This window comes from Sminthopsis crassicaudata, chromosome 1, assembly GCF_048593235.1.
Source record: "Sminthopsis crassicaudata isolate SCR6 chromosome 1, ASM4859323v1, whole genome shotgun sequence".
Taxonomy (NCBI): Eukaryota; Metazoa; Chordata; class Mammalia; order Dasyuromorphia; family Dasyuridae; genus Sminthopsis; species Sminthopsis crassicaudata.
In genome coordinates, this window is record NC_133617.1 from 623,560,118 (window position 1) to 623,579,287 (window position 19,170).

General features: G+C 30.9%; 1 protein-coding gene across 3 annotated transcripts in view; it reads right to left on the minus strand.

Moving 5' to 3' along the window:
* The window catches only part of NIPBL (NIPBL cohesin loading factor), a 242,471-nt gene that overhangs the window by 33,201 nt on the left and 190,100 nt on the right, over nucleotides 1-19,170 (minus strand). For all 3 annotated transcript variants that reach the window (XM_074282637.1, XM_074282638.1, XM_074282639.1), the window contains 6 exons: nucleotides 6,689-6,827; nucleotides 5,438-5,520; nucleotides 4,668-4,800; nucleotides 2,011-2,154; nucleotides 1,127-1,216; nucleotides 29-243 (listed from right to left, as the gene is read on the minus strand). In XM_074282637.1, the coding sequence (XP_074138738.1) occupies nucleotides 29-243; nucleotides 1,127-1,216; nucleotides 2,011-2,154; nucleotides 4,668-4,800; nucleotides 5,438-5,520; nucleotides 6,689-6,827 (804 nt within the window). The remainder of the gene's footprint in view (nucleotides 1-28; nucleotides 244-1,126; nucleotides 1,217-2,010; nucleotides 2,155-4,667; nucleotides 4,801-5,437; nucleotides 5,521-6,688; nucleotides 6,828-19,170) is intronic.

Sequence of the window (19,170 nt, forward strand, 5' to 3'; positions counted from 1 at the left end):
TGTGTATGTATGCATGCGCAGAACTTACTTTAATGTACTGAACTGGGAAGGTGTGGTTTTAATAATGCTTCGAAGAAATTTTTTCCGACTTTCAGCTCGATGCATAATTTGACCAGTTGTTTCAACTTCTTTTGCATGATGTGTCCCTTCTGATGAATCTTCATCTTTCTGTGATTTCATTGCTTTTTCTGTCTCCAAAGTTGTGTCCCGAAACCACTGAGCTATGTAAAACTTACGAGAAAACTAGGAAGAAAATATACACATTTGAGACTGATAGAGGTAGTAATGTCTTTATTTTATAATATTGATTTTTTAAAAATGTAATTTGTTATTGTTAACTTCTAAAAATGCCAAATCTAATTATGTAAAAGTAACATAAAATTCAGGGTGGGGAATGTGACAATTTGGAGAAAACTAGACTAGCTGAAAGGTCTTTGATGAGAGCTTGATTATTAAGGAAAAAAAGGAACCTTTTTTCATGTATATAGCTTCATGAAATAGATTCAAAGAAATCTGAAGCAAAACGGATTCTTAAAAATCATTTAGGGTTATTTTTTTATTTTACACATGAGGAAACCCAGGTCCAGAAATATCAAGTTGCCAAATTCATATAGTTACAAAGCAGCAAAGATTTTGCATTAGAAAACTAAAAAATTCAAGTCTGGGGTTCTTTTCATTATACTACCCACCCTGTCTCACATAATTATTTCATGTAAAATATAAGACACAATAATTGAATATTAAAACAAGAACAGTGACATGCAGAATCAAGATAATTACACTCATGATTATTAACTTTAGGATGATCTATTAAATAAAGCATTTGTAATTAAGCAATGAAAGTTTAAAAAATATGTCTTTCATATTTTTTAGGCTCCCCCCCCTTCCCTAAAAATATAGCACTAAGCTGTAAAATAGTTTTAAATACTCATAGTATATTCCATCTTGCTGCAAAATAGCTATTATCTTCCTAAAAGTAATTAGCATATTTTAAGATGGAGTAGTCTTTTGTTTTTTCCAGAAATAAAATTTTTCCAACAATTTTGTTCAAGATACAAATTTTCAATTCCACAGGATCCTATTGACAAAATATATTTGACAGTCAAAAAACATATTGGAATCCTACCACTAATGAAGGATCAGTCTCGGTGTTTTCATCCAAGTAATCTAGCAATGCCTTTTGCAATTGTTGAATTTCATCTTCCCCTCCTGTAACCTGCAGTATAGTGAAAAAGTATAAGATTTTAATTCATGACAAGAAAATATCTAGTTCAATAAAGAATTAATCTGTTAAATCATGATTATAAGATACCATTTAAATACAATAAAAACAAAAATAAAACAAATTTGAAATGAGAAAAACTATTTAAAATATTAATTTAAGGCTTTATTCTTTATTTGGAGTACTTTTCTTCCAAAGAATTTATTCTTTAGACATGCACTTAGCATAAGAATTTTAATCCTTTTCTTTCCCCTTGTGTCATTCTTTCCAATCTGGCAATCTAGCTCAATGAATGATGCTCCAAATATGTGTACTTGTGTTCTGAATTCTATGTTACAATATAGTGTCTATTTTTTGGAACTATGTTAAATTCTTAAAGATAAAAATATGTCTTTAGAACTGTATATAGGCATTATATCCCATGGTGGGACAGCAACTTTAAATACAAATAAGCAGTTAATATGATTTAGTGGGCAAGGGGTTCCTTTTAACATGAGAAATCTTTAGAATCCTATTCTTGGATGTTAAGTGAGTTGCTCCATAGGTATGGTTAAGTATCTAAATCAGTTCTAGGACCAAGTATAATGCAAAGTTTGCATACTGAACTTCCATTCAAATCATTAGTACGTTTTAATTTTCTCTTTATATCCTTGAAAAACTATTAGATATTCAAATTGCTTCCTAAAATTAGTCCTTTACTAGAAAGGCTTTTATAAGAATAACAAACTTCTACGTATTAACAAAAGTATTTATGAAAATGCTCTAATTTTATTTACATAGTGTGATACCTGTTTTAAAATTCGGGCAATAGATCCTTGATCCATTTTGCTTGTCACAGCATCTTTTCTCAATCGTGCAGCTACTGTTCCAAGATAATCAAGAGATGCCACTCTTAAAGCCATCTCTGTTGACTTATTGCTGAACTGATGAACCTAAACACCAAAATTAAGTAGGATTTCATTTTATTTATAAACAAATATTTTGGCCAAAATAAGCACTGTATCAACTTATTTTACAAACTTCATATCTCTTTGTAACAACATGTTACAGACATAAATGTTAAAACTGTTAGAATCTAAAAATATTGGCTAGCAGGTTCTTTTTGCTGAATCATAAATTGTAGAAAAAATGAAGATGGAAAAACAGGCAGGGGCTAGGATATGAAATTCTCTTTAAGAGCAAAAGAGACAAGAGTATGTTTTATCTTAGAGGCAACAGGAACAAGCTGGAATTTACTGGGTAAGGGAGTGCTATGGCCACTTCTAAGCTTAAGGAAATTCACTATGGCCATAGTGTATAGGATAGACTGCAGCAGAGAGACTCTTGAAGAGGATGTTTCAATAATCTACATGAGAAGGGTACATGCATTCGTGAGTACATGCAAGAATTTGTAGTTTAAGTCTGTTTTTCATTTAATAGACATCTTCAAAAAACAAACTAATATAATTTCTAAAAGGAATTGTTAAAACGGTAGAACTGAAAAAGACTTTAAGGATATGGAAACTATTTCAATGGAAAAATTTGGGAACTTGCTCATGAAATCACATAATTTAATGGCAGCAGTGGGAAGAAAGATAATAGCTCTGGAGTTAACCATATCTTATTATAGTTTGCTTCCTATTTGAGTTCTAATTATTAAAAACTAAAGATTATTACCATACTCTTCATTTCATAGTGCTTTAAGATTTGCAAAGAACCTTTATATTAACTGTTTAATTCTATTCTCACCATCAATCTAATTAAACACAACAGGTACTATTAGCCCCACTTTACATATTTGTATCAGCACAAAGAAACTTTAAATGCTGTATCCATAGTCAGAAAGCTAAAGAGTGATGGAAGTGGAATTCAAACCCCACTCACTTCTGACTCCAGATGCTACATATATTCTATTATACCATGTTGCCTCTATAACAAGTAACTTCAAGTAAGATTAATAGCTAAGATTCTAAGCCTTTTGTTTCATATTTCAAAAGTATAAATGTGGTCTTAAAAAATGACTGCTGATACAATTTTTTGATAGGCCTTCCCCTTATTGAATTTAGTAAGTAAACACACCCCCACCTCCCTCTTCAGACTGGCCCAGAGACGGCCATCTTGTCTGTAATGCCAGTTTAGAGATGAAGAACTACTTCTGACAACACTTCCTGTTGCAGATCAATGCAGAGCATATGCATCAATCTATCAATGGGACAAAATTTCAAAAGACATCAGAATTTTACCTGAGCTAACTTTTAACTTAATAGTATCTGAAAATGTTAGAAAAAGGAGAAAAAAATAAAGGAAAATTAAGAGATTACAAAACAGGAAGGACATGAGGACTATGTTCATCATTAACTACTCTGTTATTCATGTCATCCACATGCAATATTTCAAAATTGGAAACTTTAAGGTATAGTACTATAAGACTTTTTTGGATGCTATCTTTTCCATAAATCTTTTTTGAATTTTTAGCATCTCAACTTGGATCTTGGTGGAAACATTACAGAATCTTAAGCTCAAGAACTCCACAGACCACTGGTTTTACTTCTAAGCTTGCCCACTTAGCTTAAGGGCAGTCATCTTTATCACTAATACCAGGTACTGATTATTAAGAACTGGCAGGTAAGCCTCAAAACCTTGGAAACAGAAGCACTGGCAATTAACTCTTCTTCTAATTTGATTTCCCCTCACAGCATGGTTCGAGTAAGTAATGCTTGTGTACATGTTACTTATCAGTCAGTCTTTATCTCCTCAGCAGTTATAATTATTAGAGACCATGCAAAAGCAAATTCTTTCACCAAAGCTCTTGGCACTGTCTTGTGGTCAAATAGCATAAATTGACATGGTTTAATTAAAGGAAAAGACATTGACTATTACTATCTGCTTTGCTGCTATTGCAATCTATAGATGATGAGGTCCTTTAATCTGATTTGCAGTTGAAACTTCTATATATGTAGCTTACTCATCTTAAAAGATGAACTCCTTGAGAACAGGGACTATCTTGCTTTGTTATTTGTATTATTAAGAGTTTAATATAATACTCTTCAAATGGTGCTTATCAATAATTAATCAACAGGCTATTTGAAATGTTTAAAAAATGAAATTTCAAAAGAAAACATTTCATTTTATCATTACTATGTTCTAAATTTTAAAAGCTTAAGTAAGGAGAAATTGATGACTCAGAATCAAATGATGTTCCTCTCCATTTTTCTTAAATCATGAAACAGAGAGAAAAAAAAAACACCCAACAAAATAAAAATTTTATTAAAACTGCAATCAGTGGATCATTTTACCTAATACAATTATATTAAAGCTTCAAAAACTAATGGAATGAAGTTATGTATAAAATTGGATGTTATTATAAACAAAAGAGAATATTTATCTTCTTACACTTACACAAGATATGCATCTAAAGTATCCTGTCCAGAAGTATTCTAATAACTTTTAAATGCTATATCCTTACCAAAAGTCTCCCTAACAAACTAAGTAACAATTCAGCAGCTGGCCATTCTGGCTTATTGACTGTAGAAAGAAGATCTTGAACAAAATTTTCAAAGAGTGGTCTGTAATCTTCTTCACCTTGCTTACTCCCACATCTGTTAGAGGAAAATAATAAAAAAGGATATGTATTTAAAATATTGGTTTTTTATAAAGAGATGACACATGATTCTTAGATATCTAGGTTTAAGGCAAAAAGTATTTGTGTGTGTGTGTGTGTGTGTGTGTGTGTGTGTGTGTGTGTGTGTGTGTGTGTGTATGTCTATGTGTGTTCCACTTAATGAAACATGGCTTTAAATGGACTAATTTGAAATACTATATCACAACCTTCAAAGGTGTCCTTTCTTTGAAATGTCCTCATTCGTTATTTTTGTTGCATTCATTCCTGTCAATGCACACATGATGCTTACATTCAATTAACTGAAATGAAAAATGTTCTCTTTCTAGCATTTCAAGTTTTTTAACCTTGCCTCTATTTCATTTATTCCTTCCATCCTTTTCCATAGACTTTCAAGACTTATATGACCACACACCAACATCATAAAAGTATCAATAAACATGCTATGATATTTTAATTTACTTTTTTTCATTTTAAAATTTAATATTTTATTTTTTTCTATTACAAAAAACAAATTTTAACATTCATGTTTTAAAAATTTAAGTTCTAAATTCTATTTTTTCCTTCTTCACCCCCTCTCTGTTCCCTTGAAATAGGTTATAGATGATTACACTCACTTTTTAAGGAAGATGGAGAGGAAATTCTGTGCTGTTCGCATAGCTGTCTCATAAGAATTAGTAATGACAACATCCTGATCCACCTAGAATGAGAAAAGTTAATTTAGATATAGGAAAAAATAACCTCCAAGAGAGAAGTGTGTTGTTATTAAAAGTTTATAGTCAACAGAGCAAAGTAATAAGTAATGTATTAAAAAAAATTATATTCTAAAAATTCAGGCAACAATATACTTAAATTGATATTTTCTACAAAAATTAATTTTAATATTAGTATAATAAAGTTAATTTATTTTTGTGTCAATGAAAAATTATTAAGTAGCAACTCAGCAAACGAATTCAAAATGAATGCACAAGTGTACAACCAGCTAATAATCTATTTTTCCTATAATCAGGATAAAGGAAGATTGTGGCCATATTACAAAGAGGAATTAAACAAGATATTTAAAAAAAACACAGACAATATATAGTAAGTAAAAGAAAAAGAAAAAAAAAGACTACAGAAGATGACCAAAGGTCTAGGATGATTGATTTGGTTGAAATTAATGAAATATTGCTTGACTAATAAAATGACTAATTTCATGCATTAATAGCATTAGAATAATGTCCTATATTTGTGGAACACCTTTTTTTCCCCCTTTTATAAAGCTTTTTATTTATAAAACATGTGATTTTTCAACACTGACCCTTGCAAAACCTTCTGTTCCAAATTTTTTCCTCCTTCCCCCCAACCGTTCCCAACATGAAAGGTAGTCCAATACATGTTAAATATGGTGGAACAGCTTTTTAATATGCTCTCACACATATTGTATCATTAAGTCATTATAAAAAGTAAAGCAAGGTAGTTAGAGAAATGGGCTATTAGCATGCCACTTTACAAATGAGGACACAGACTTAGAGAGGTCAAATAACTTGCATCTGGACTGTAATTGTTGTCTTCTGACTGCCTGACTAAGTCAAATACTTGTTTATGACGCACCTTTTCTTCCTGTAAATTGTGTATAAATTGTAAATGATATGGCCAAATAATATTTCTACTAATTCCCAGGATAATTTTAGAGATTCATTCTTATTAAAAAAAATTGTCTTTTAAATTCCAAGAAAAATTCCATTTAGTGCTAACATTTGTTTCAAGGAGCCTCAATAAGAAAATTATTTTTACAAAAGTTGCTTTACATCATTAGGTGAGAATTTAATTTAGGCAAAGGTATAGATATAAAAACATATTCAATATACTTAAAAATTTTTCCTTACTTTTTTGTTTGATTCCTCTTCTGAATTAGAATCTTTCTCTGCTGATGGTAGATGTACTACACATTGAATAAGTTGTAAAACCAGAGCAGTCACCATTTGAATATACATAGGCTCGCCATCCATATCACTACTATTCAATCTAAGAACAGGAAATAAAAAACAAAATTATGCAGAATGCTCTGATCATTTGAATTTATAATATAAAATACTTTAGTGTTTTAGAAACATTTGGTGACAGATTGTTAATCTAGTTTTACAGGGGAATGCTATACTCATGAACATTATCAAGATAAATTCTTAAAAGTCAATCAACAATCATATAAAACATGAAATTAAAACTGAAGGGACCTTAGAAACCAACTGGTCCAATTTTTTTTTGTTTTAAAACTAATGAAACTGAGGCTCAGAAAAGGGAAGTGACTTGCACAAGGCAAGTGGCAGATTTACGAATTTGAAACCTGATTTAATTCCTTAAAATCCAGCTCATTAATGTCTTTTCATCTACTAAATATCCACTGTGGAGCAATCCCTCCACTAGTAGGAGCAGAAGACAGTTACAACTGAAAGTACATGTAGCTTTTGTTTAAAAGTGAATTTGAAGTGAGACACAAAGCAATACTTTTGACAGAAATGACAATTGTAAAATCCATTTTTGTAGTGACATTCAAAGATAAATTAAATACTTAGGAAAACAATAAAGAAAATATACAGAGGTCATAAAGCTTTTGCAGTTTTAAATGTAAGTAAATGTGAGTAAGAAGGATGAGGAGAACCCATTAGATTGGAAAATACTGAAAAATACTCTACTTCCTTTTATTATTGCATTCAGAGTGGAAAAAAAAAAAACATCTATTTTAAAAACAAGTTTTTTACAAACCTTAACCAAGTAGTGAAACCCATTCCTTTTTCATAAAGTATCACAAATTATTATCTATTTCACATTTGCAAAGTCTGAAAATTGTGACTATGAAGAGCTGTATTTTTGTGAAATGTTTCAAGGCATGTGCAGCAAGAAACTTTTTTGGAAAAAAAAAAGCAAACAAACCTACTCTAAAAGTGTAGATATTAATTTTTAGTTTTCTATTACTATGCAAAAAAGTATTCTTACAATCTTAATTATGTAAAAAGTCAGATGTCATAGCTTAAACTTCAAAGTGCAATAAATTATTAACAATATAGATGAAAAACATTCAGTACTTCATCTATTTATTTTCTGGCAGTAGAGTCATCTTGCTCCCTGTATAAGGCAAATATTTACTAAGGAGCTTTCTGGACTCCTTCAGTCTTGTGTGACAACATATTTGCAGCATTTAAAGTTTTATATAATTTTACTATTCTTGTTATCAGTGTCATCTCTAATGCCCATTCCCTCTTCATATACATATATATATAATTTCAAGAGTGAATTGCTTATAACTCTGTTTTTGTCTTTTCGATCTTTCCACTGACAGGTCAGTGATCTGACTCCATAGGCAGCTGATTCAAAGACAATTCCAATATCAAAAATAAGGTATTTTTGTCTATTAAAAATAATCTATTTAATCTTTTGTACAATTATTTGGTGCTAGCTATGTCCAACTCCTATTACATCTTTTCTCCAATAAAATGCTCATGACTTCAAAATATAAAATTTCTGTTTGCAGGTCTTTGGTCTCTTTCAATTTTTTCTCTTGAATTTGGCTTTTGTATGTATTTACAGCTACCCATACTTTCCCCAATGTTTGTATTAGCCACTGAATAACAAAATGTATATTTATTTAATCTGGAAGATCTTAAGTTTTTGTAGAATTTTTCTACCTCTTTATTGTTAGCAATCAATTTTAGTTCTTAATTTGTAATTATTTTTAGAGTTCTTTTTTGTAAATACTTATTAGGGATATTATAATATAAGATAATCAGATATCCTATGAAATAATATTTCTAATTAACTGTGGAAGTACAAAAAAACTATACTGCCAACATTTTTTTAAATCTATCTCTTCAAGGATGATCTTTGATGCATCTTATAATGTCTTTCTTTTTTCTGATATGATATATTGTAAGAACATAAAAACCTGATATGATTCAGTTTATACAACTGGAGATTATACATTTAAAATCCCAATAGGCAGATATAGACAAACAATTCTGTGATTGTTGTTGATTACCCTCTGCTCCTGTTTTTCTCATTGTTACAGTCACTGCAGGAATAAATGAGGGCCATACATGATCGCGGTGGCAAAAGACTTTATCAATTTATATTATAAACCTGTTTACAAAATCTTATAGAGAATGATAATTATGACTTGTATTTTCTTATAAAGCAAAGAGAAGCAGGAGAGAGTTAAATAAGTTTAAAATAAGATTGCTAACAAATCTAAGTAAAACAAAGATACCAGAGTATTTAAGGATGAAATGCAAGTAGTTCAATAAATAGGAGAAACTGTTGTAACTATTTTTATCATCAAAGTTGGTGAAATCATCACATTTAGACTCTAATTTTGCAATCTTAGAAATTCTATAGAAGGCAGATGTGGTATTGAGATCACAGAAATGGAGAAAAAAACAAGATTGGATCACACCTATATAGAAATCTATGATAGAGTCCTCATAAAAAGGTAAATGCAGAAAAAACATTGGAACTTATTTAATGCCAAAAAAAAGTGATGAAGAAAACATCAATAACAAAATTATATGTTGATGAATGGTGGGCATACTCAGTAAGGGTATCAAAAGGAATAAAATTCACATGTATGTATACATGTATAAATATATGTATACATATATGTAAAATTTATTGGTTGATTGAAAGATGTAGGAAATACAATGTCCCATTTACTGCTTATGAAAAAATGTGGCAGATTTGGCAAAACAAAGCTGTTTTAAAGTCTTTTTCCTAACAAGGTATCACCTTCATCAAAACAAAAATAATCCTGTTTAACAAACTTCTAAATTTAAACATCAGGCAAGACATAAAACAAGGAACTATATATATGGTTGCCAAAGGTATTTGCTGTTGTGATGGAGGTAATTCTGTAAGAGTCCACATAGAAGAATATTTTTTTGTGGAAAATGAAGTCCTCTAAATGCTTCTGTGATGACATTGTGGACACTGTGATACGTTTTTGAATGCTATACTGTCTTTTGTACAATTCCCATTCCAAGAGTTTGACCATCAACCCAAAAAGGATCATATGGGTAAAGAATTATTTTGGTTAATTATAACATATTTGGATGGAAAATTATAGAGCTTGTTCACCAATATGTATATGATGGAAAGCAGTAATATGAACAAGTTAGATCTGGAATTGAATAGGATGAAAAGAGTGAGTTAGATTGCCCTCAGGAAATTGTTAAATTCTTTTATGAACTCAGACATTCCATAGAAACAAAGGTCCATCTTTTCAAATGTTTTATCAGTGTTGTTGAATGGGAATAAAAATAGAGTACAATAGAGCTAAAGAATAAAAAACAAATATCACAGAGTCAATAAAAAGTCATGAGACGTAGCTGTTTTCAACATGTAAACAATGGGGAGCTTTGAAAATGAAGAGGAATGAAAGTCAAGGAAACATAGTAAGAAATGAAAAAAGGCTGGCCACATTTTGAAGATAAACAATTAAAGGTGATTAGCCAGGATCACAATGGTAACTTCATGAGGTCAGGAGAAATAAACAAAGTCCTTAAGGATAGTGAAATTGTTAGAGGACTTGGACAAGCATTTTAAACAGCATGGGCAGGTAAACTGTGATCTTGTTTGTTTTGTTTTGTTTTGTTTTTGTTTTTGTTTTTTTGCTGAGGCATTTGGGGTTAAGTGACTTGCCCAGGGTTACAGTTAAGTAGCATTAAGTATCTGAGGCCAAATTTGAACTTAGGTCCTCTTGACTTCAAGAGCTGGTGCTCTATCCACTGTGCCACCTGGCTGCCCCTAACCTATGATCTTTAAAGCTGGAGGGAACACTCTTAATAACTAAGATCACAGATCCTTTCAATTGTTTTTTAGTATAAGAATGCTGAGGAATTTGGTATATGAAGTAGAAATCTGGATTTCAGCTAATTTTTCTCAAATAATTGGATAGCAGGATTTTTAAGCTAAAGTCAAATAAGGCAGAATTAATAGCAAACTATAAAAGGTATTATTATGGTGCAACAGAGATATTTACATTTAACAGACAGCTAAATACTTACGACAAAAAAAGATTAGCACAGACAAGAAAGGAAATTAAACATATTAGCATTATAATAACATTGTATATAAATCTACTTTTTAAGGAAAAGAGGTAAAGAAAGGAAAAAGAGGAATAAGCATTTATATCATTAGTACATAATAGGTGCCTGGCATTTTCTACAAATGTCATCTTCTTTGATTATCACAATAACTTTGTGAAGTAGGTGCTATTATTATCCCCATTTTTATAGAAGAGGAAATTAAAGCAGACTGAAGTTCAGTGATTTGCTCAACATTACACAATAATAATAATAATAATGATACAAATGATGATGAAAGTTAATATTTATATAGTTCTTATTGTGTGTCAGGCAATATGCTAAGCAATTTACCAATATTTGATTTTATTCTTACAACAATCCTGGGAGGCAGGTGCCATTATTATTCCCAATTTACTGATAAGAAACATGAGGCAAACAGAAAGAAGTATGTGACTTGCCCAAGATCACACAGCTTATAAGGTGTGAGGTTGTATTTGAGCTCAAGTCTTTCTTACTCTAAACCCAGAGCTCTGTACAAGACATCACTAGCTGTGAACCCTTAAAAAAAAGTAGCATGGAAACTTTTTTAAGTATGTGTGTTCCAGGAAAAAAAAAAAGCAAAGACATAAAAGTACCTTTATAGGAAGGGAAGCCTAATTTTTGTGATCTATGCTGAATCTATTTTTGGATTTGAAAGACCATTTTGGAGGGAGGGGATAGTTCTTCAAAATTAATTTGGTGAATTTTCTTTAAAATAGAATGAAGTAAATAGTAAATTTATTTAATAAATGAAACAAGTCATATAGTAAAACAAGTTTCTACAATGTTTTAGATATTTAGTTGAAATTTTAAAAAGTCTTCAAAAGGGCAAATTCAAGAAAATTTTTTAACATGGTTTAAGAATAAAGATAAATGCACTCTATTGCATGATAGGTTCAGTGTGGACCATGGTATCTATTATTTCTATTCTTTTTTTTCAGTGTCTCATAAAAATAGCTAGGCATCAGCTAACTCTGATGCAAATAGAATTTCAGCAAATTAGATTATCAAGTGGCTGACTGATAACCTAAATAATTTAATTGCCTGATTAATGATCAATTCTATGCAGCTATTTCTCTGGACGCACGCATGCGCGTCCACACACACACACACACACACACACACACACACACACACACACACACACACAGCTAAGTTTTACACTTTGAAATTCAACCTTTTTATGAAGTGCATACTATATACCAGGAACTATGCTTGAAACTGGGGATGACAAAGACAAAAGTGAAACAATCCTTGCCCTCAAAAAGCTTACATTCTACTAGTGTTAGACATGACTATAGACAAGTAAAAACAATGTACACATGGATTTGGAAGGAAGAAGTACTAACACTAGAAGAACTGGGCAAGGCACCTTGAAGAATTAGCATTTAAGGTGAATCTTGAAATGTTCTAAGAAGTAGAATACCGAGGACAGTCAGTTTGAATAAAGAAATGGAGGCAGGAGAAAGAATGTCACAAATAAGGAACAATGAGGGCAAAACTAAGATAGAGTAAAAGGAAGAAGCATGGCACAGTTTGTGCACAAAACCTTTTCCACAAACAACCTAGAAAACCAGATGAGATTCTGATTAAGAAAACCAAGAGAAAAAAAAAAATCATAGTGAATCCTTTTTTTTTCATGCCAGAGTGGTTTAGGGAGATTTAGGTGTACAGATTCTGGGGAAGGAGTATATATAGCACGGCAGGGAGAATTCTAGCACTCAAGACCTCAGTAGGAAGCATCAAAGAAGGAGATCCCAGGGGAAAGCTGAACTAGCCAGAGGGTAGCAATAGGTATCATTTGGCACCCGGGGTCACAGATACAGGGCAGAGAGAAATGGTCTCATAAGAATAGTTGCCTATATCTCTTGTACCCCCATCTGGAATAGTGAGCAAGGATAAGCTCTTTAAGCCATGTGGTTCTGACCCCAGAAGCAGGATGGGGATTTATATGTATTCTCTAACTCAGCAAAGAAGACTGCAATGGAACAGCACTAGGACAAGACAACAGACCAAAAGGGAATCTATAGTTTATTGCTCCCCACACAGTAGACAAAAAGTGGCTAAGTCTAACAGTCATCTATAGAAATTCTTATCAAGGACAAAATGATAGAATCCAAACCTACATCAAAAATTTGCAGAATTCAGTGAGCAGATTTTACCCATGATTACATCATTTTGAGAGGACTAAAACCTTATAGATCACTAGAGCTGTGGGAGTGCACTGTGTTGTTCTACCATTTAAGAATGGTATTTAAGAATAATTTCCCATTGTTTTTCCCCCCAAAAGTTTGGAATACACTGAACAGATGAGGTATAGAAAATCCTCATTCTGTAAAACATTCTGAGCTTCTTACCTTGTCAGATATTTTCTCATCCTGGCTATAAGAGTTCAATAGGACCTGGGGTTCTGAGTAACTGACCACAGAGTTTTTTGTATTTTAAAAAAATTTCTTTTGTATTTGTGTGTGTGTGTGTGTGTGTGTGTGTATTTCTTTTTATGTGTTGTCTCCCCGTTAAAGTGTGAATTCCTTGAGGAAAAAAATTACCTCTATGGCCCCCCCCCCTTTTTTTTGCATCTCCACTAGTTAGCACAATGCTTCGCAGAGGAGATTTTGTTTAGTGAACATTTATTGTGTTATTATTATTATTATTTAGTGAACATTTATTAACTCTATTGATTGAAATCAGAAGGAAATAAGAAGACATCTAGATGATCAGGTTAGACATTCATCCCAAAAGTATGTGGAGCCCAGAATAAAAATAAAGTCCAAAGTTGAGAAAAAGGCTGGAAGAATGAATAAAAACTAAACTAATAATAGTATTAAGGGTGATAGAAAACCCAAGACACAAATTTAGAAGGTTGCATGATTCAAAAATAAATAAAAGAACAATCTCAATGAAAAATGCAGCCTGGATACAAATCCAATTAGAATTTCTGGGAAAAGTATATATATATATATATATATATATATATATATATATATATATATATATATATATATATATATATATATATATATACACACATATATATATATATATGTGTGTGTGTGTGTGTGTGTGTGTGTAAAGATTTTTAAAAATTATTTGAAAAATTAAATGAGAGCCATAGAAGAAAAATATGAAGGGAATCAAAAGCCTGGAGCAAGAAATTAAGTGTCAAAAAAAAAATTTTAAATTACTTCCTAAAGAAAAACCCAAAATTTGTTAAACAGAAGCTAATGACTCTATAAGACATGAAGAACAAGATAAAAAGTCAATAAATGAAAAAATTGTGAAATGTGAAAAATATGGGGTATATCATAGCAAATACAAGAAAGGATCAAAAGCTGAGTAGAAATCTGACAAATTCAAGGAGTCAAGAAAAGTATAAAACAAAATAAATATAATCATCTAGATTTGTAAGGATCTAGAAACAGTTTATATTATTTTATGGAAGAAGTCTATCACTGCCATGACCACTACCCTATTACCATCATTGTCATTATTGTCATCAACATTAACACCAACATCATAATTATCAGATAGAAGGAATCTAATTTGACAGAGAATCTAGGAATGATTTCCTATCAAATTATGATTTGATATTAAAAGATGAACTGAAGTGTTGAAAGGAGAACTACATTGAGAGAGAAAAGGTAAAGGGAGAGGAGAAAATTAACTCACATAAATGAGATGTGCAAACAGCATGAGATGTCCTATATAGCAAGGACAGATTAAAAGGGAGGCAGCAACACTTGGACTTCAACTCATTTGAACTTTATAATATGTTTATAAGAAACACTTTAAATATAAAGATACACACACACACACATATGTAGTCAAAATAAAGAGACGAAGCAGAATTTATTATGCTTCATCTGAAGTAAAAAATACAGGCATCAATCATAATCTCAGACAAAGCAATAGCAAAAATAGAACTTAAAAAGACAAAAAGGGAAACCACATTTTGCTAATATTTAACATAGACAACAAATTTTTATCAATATTAAACATATACATACCAAAGGACATCACATGTACATTTTCAAAATGATTTACATAGAGAAATAAAGTCAAAATAGTGTCTCTCGGACCTAGATAAACATGATAAATTTTTAAAGAATACTGAATGAGATTAGAAATAAATGTAACTTTTTCAATTGTGCATAGTATCTTCACAAAAATGAATTGTGTCAGGGCAAAAAACCTCACAAAACTAAACAGAGCACAAATATATATGCATCTTTTACTGATTAGAATGCAATAAAAATTATATTTCACAAAGGACTCCGAAACAATGATTATACCAAAATTTTTAGGATGCAGCTAAAGTAGAACTTAAGAAGAAAATTTCTCTTTTTAAATGCTCTCATGAATAAAAAAGAAAGGGCAGACCTATGAATTGCCATATAAGTAAAAAACCTAGAAAACCAACAAATTTAAAAACTCACTCAATGTAACACCAAAATAGAAATTTAAAAAATGAAAGTAGGATTTACAAAAGTGAAAACAAAGAAAAAACCCAGCAACTTCTTCCCCTTGATTAATAAACATAAACAGGAACTACTGAAAAACAAAAAAGAAAATAAGAGAGAGATATCAATAACTTGATTATAAAAAATATTAAAAATGAAAAAGGTGAATTTGCAAGTAGTTATAAAATGATTTTTTGGTCAAATGATATGCCAAATAATATTGACCATCTAAATGAAATAAATAAATATTTACACATATATGAAATGCCCAGATAACAAAAAAAGGAAATAGGAACATTTAAATAGCCTTGTCTTAGAAAAAGAAATTGAACAAGCCATAAATGAATCTCCAAAGAAAAATTCCTGACAAGTTATTTCTATCAAATATTTAAAGAACAATTAATTCCAATAATTTATAAACTGTTTGAAAAAATAGGAAAAGGGGCCTTATTAAATTCCTTCTATAACACAAATATGATCTTGATACCTACACCAGAAAGAGAGAGGAAAGAAAAAGAGAGTAAATCAAGAGTCAAAACAGAACATTTTATCCCAATAATATCCTCTAATGAATATTGATGCAAAAAATTTTAATTAAATATTAGCAAGAAGACTATAGCAATATACCACAAAGATTACTAATAACAGGCTGGAGTCACACTAGGAGCGAAGGGCTGGTTCAATATTAGGAAAACTATAAACATAATTTACCACATTAATAACAAAGCAACAAAAATATATAATTTTATTAATGATGGAGAAAAGCTTTCCATAAAATTTCCATTCCTGTCAAAAACAGTAGAAAACTTAAGAATAAATAGAACTTTTCTTAAAAAATGATAAAATCAAAAACTAAGAATAAGCATTATCTGTAATGGAGAAAAGTTAAAAGGAAGTCTTTCCAATAACATCTATCCCTGATAGAGTCAAAGTGTTCATCACCATTATTATTCAAGATAGTGCTAGAAATACTAGCAACAAAAATGAAAGGAATAAACATATGGGAAGAAGGAAAAAATGATCTTTTTTCCTCCAGATAAAATGAGGATTTAGAGACACTCAAGAGACAATTGAAAATTGAAATAATTATTGTAATTGTATGATATAAAATAAACCCATAAAATTCATCAGCATTCATTTCCACATTCTACCAACAAATTCTAACAGGTGGAGATAGAAATAAAGATTCCATAAAGAAAAGTGATAATACAAAATATTTGTAAGCCAACCTACCAAGAAGTTCACAGGACCTCTATAAATTTGATTATAAAGGATTCTTCACACAAATAATCACATCTAAATTACTGGAGAAATACTAGCTGTTCATGAGTAGGATGCGCCAATATACTCCAAATAAAACCTAGATTAATTTAACTTAAATTCATAGAGGAACAAAAAAGGTTAAAAATCAAGAGAACTAATTTTAAAATGTATAAAGGAATATATTAATCCAGTTTTGATGGTGCTATCAACTGGCTCAAATATTCTGGAAAGCATTTTGGAACCATATCCAAAAGGCTATTTAACTGTCCATATTCTTTGACTCAGTAATATTGCTACTAGGTCTAAATATTTCCAAAAAGATTCATGTAACAATTTTTTTTTTCAATCAAAGAAATGGAAATAGAGGGAGTACCCATTAATTAGGGAAGGCAGAACAAGTTACAGTACACATTTGTGACACAATGTTACTGCATAAGAAATTTTGAGAAAAACCTGGGAAGACCTCTATTAATCCAAAGTCAAGTGAACAGAACCAAGGACAACAATTTATGTAAGAATGATGCTGTAAAGACAAACAACTTTCAAAGATTTAAGAACTCTGATGAACACAACGGAATCAATTATAGTTATAGAAAACTCATGATGAAATGCCCCTCAGCAATGGCCTCATATTATAGACTGAAGCACATTATTTTCTGGACACGCCTATGTTAAGAATCTGTTTTGCTTGACTATATTCTTAAATTTTGTTTCTATTGTTTTCTCAAATTGTAGAGGTGGCAGTTAGAAGGGAACAAATACAAAACAGAGAATGAAAAGGAATTATTAATAATGATGATGAAAAATGCAACCAAGTTATATAATAGGTAAACAAGCTATTTGGCTAAAAAGTAAAATAACAGAGAAAGTATATCAGCCTTTAAGGATAGAAGGAAATCAAACTGTGAGGGCTTTAGATGCCAAAGAAATCTATATTCTGTTCTTGAAACAATGGTGAAGGACTACTGAAACTTCTTATGAAGCAAAGTGAAGAAAATATTTTTATAAAGTTGCCCAGTTTCACAATTCTGTCAGGTTTATTTATTTATGCCCCCCCCCCCTTTGTTTCCATTTGGTAGATTAGATTTCAAAATTGTTAGATATGATTTAGTCTAACCCTTCATTTTACAGATGAGAAAACTAAGGTCCAGAAAAGGTAAAGTATTTGACTCAGCTTACAGAGCTAATTTAATGGCAGAAATTAGATTTGATTCAATTTTAGCACAGTGCCTAGCACATGGTAACTGTTTAAAAAATGTCTATCAGTCAAGAATTATTGAGCTATTTACTGACATTTAATCCAAACCTCTTATTTTACAGATAGAGAAACTGAGACCAAAAGAGGTTAAGTAACTTGTCCAAAATTGTACTAATAGTAAGCGGCAAAGCTATGAATTAAATCTAGGTTCTCTGATATCAAATGCAGTGCTTTTTTTCTATTTTACTTCATTATAAACTTTTCTCTTGATCTAATTACGACCTACTTGTAACTAACATTTTTTTTTGACATTAAATTGGTAAGTAAGAACTTTATTTTAAAAAGTCACCTTACTATTCTATAAATGGCAAATAGAGCGGGTCAATAAAAATAAATTTTATAACCAACAAAAGATTTGTACAATCTACTCTGTTTAATTATGTCAATTAATAAATAACAATGAGCACTTACATACATAGCACTGTTAAAGTCAATAAAGAGCCACAAAATAAGAAAAAGCATAAAATAGATTGTACTTGTAAAATAGTTTATTTTAGATTAAGTAATAATGTATATGTAGCAGAGCCCTTACTATTCTTCCCTATTTACTATTCCCTTCTAAGTCTATGTATAAAAGCACAACTTTTATTTCTTAAGGTTATTCTTCCTCCTACTCTAATTCCTTTGCTACCAAAATTTCTTAGGAATTTTGTCCCAAGAATAAAGCAGCAAGGGACAGCTAGATAGTTCAGTGGATAGAGCACCAGCTCTGAAGTCAGAAGGACCTGAGTTCAAACCTGGTCTCAGACACTTAACATTTCTTAGCTGTGTGACCCTGGGCAAGTCACTTAACCTCAACTGCCTCAGCAAAAAATAAAATAAAATAAATACTTCAATACAAAATAAAGCAGCAGCTATGTGGTAAATTAAGAGAATGAGCTAATCAAGAAGACCTGAGTTCAAATCTGACTTCTGACTTACTTGTTGTGTAATCCACAGATAGTCATTTAACCTCTGCTTGCTTAACCTCAGCTTCCCCAGCTATAAAATGGGGACAACCTATCTGTGAGGGTTGCCATGAAGATATTTGCAAAGCATTTTATAAACTGTAAAGCATCATGTAAATATTAAGCTGTTATTGTTGTTTTAAAGAAAATTTTCTACTTTAAAATTTCTACTTTCTCAAAAGTATATTCCACAGTGGATATCTTCAACATAAAGAAGATCCAACTCACTTCCAGTTGATCAATGATGGACAGAAACAATTACACCCAGAGAAGGAACACTGGGAAGTGAATGTAAATTGTTAGCACTACTGTCTATCTACCCAGGTT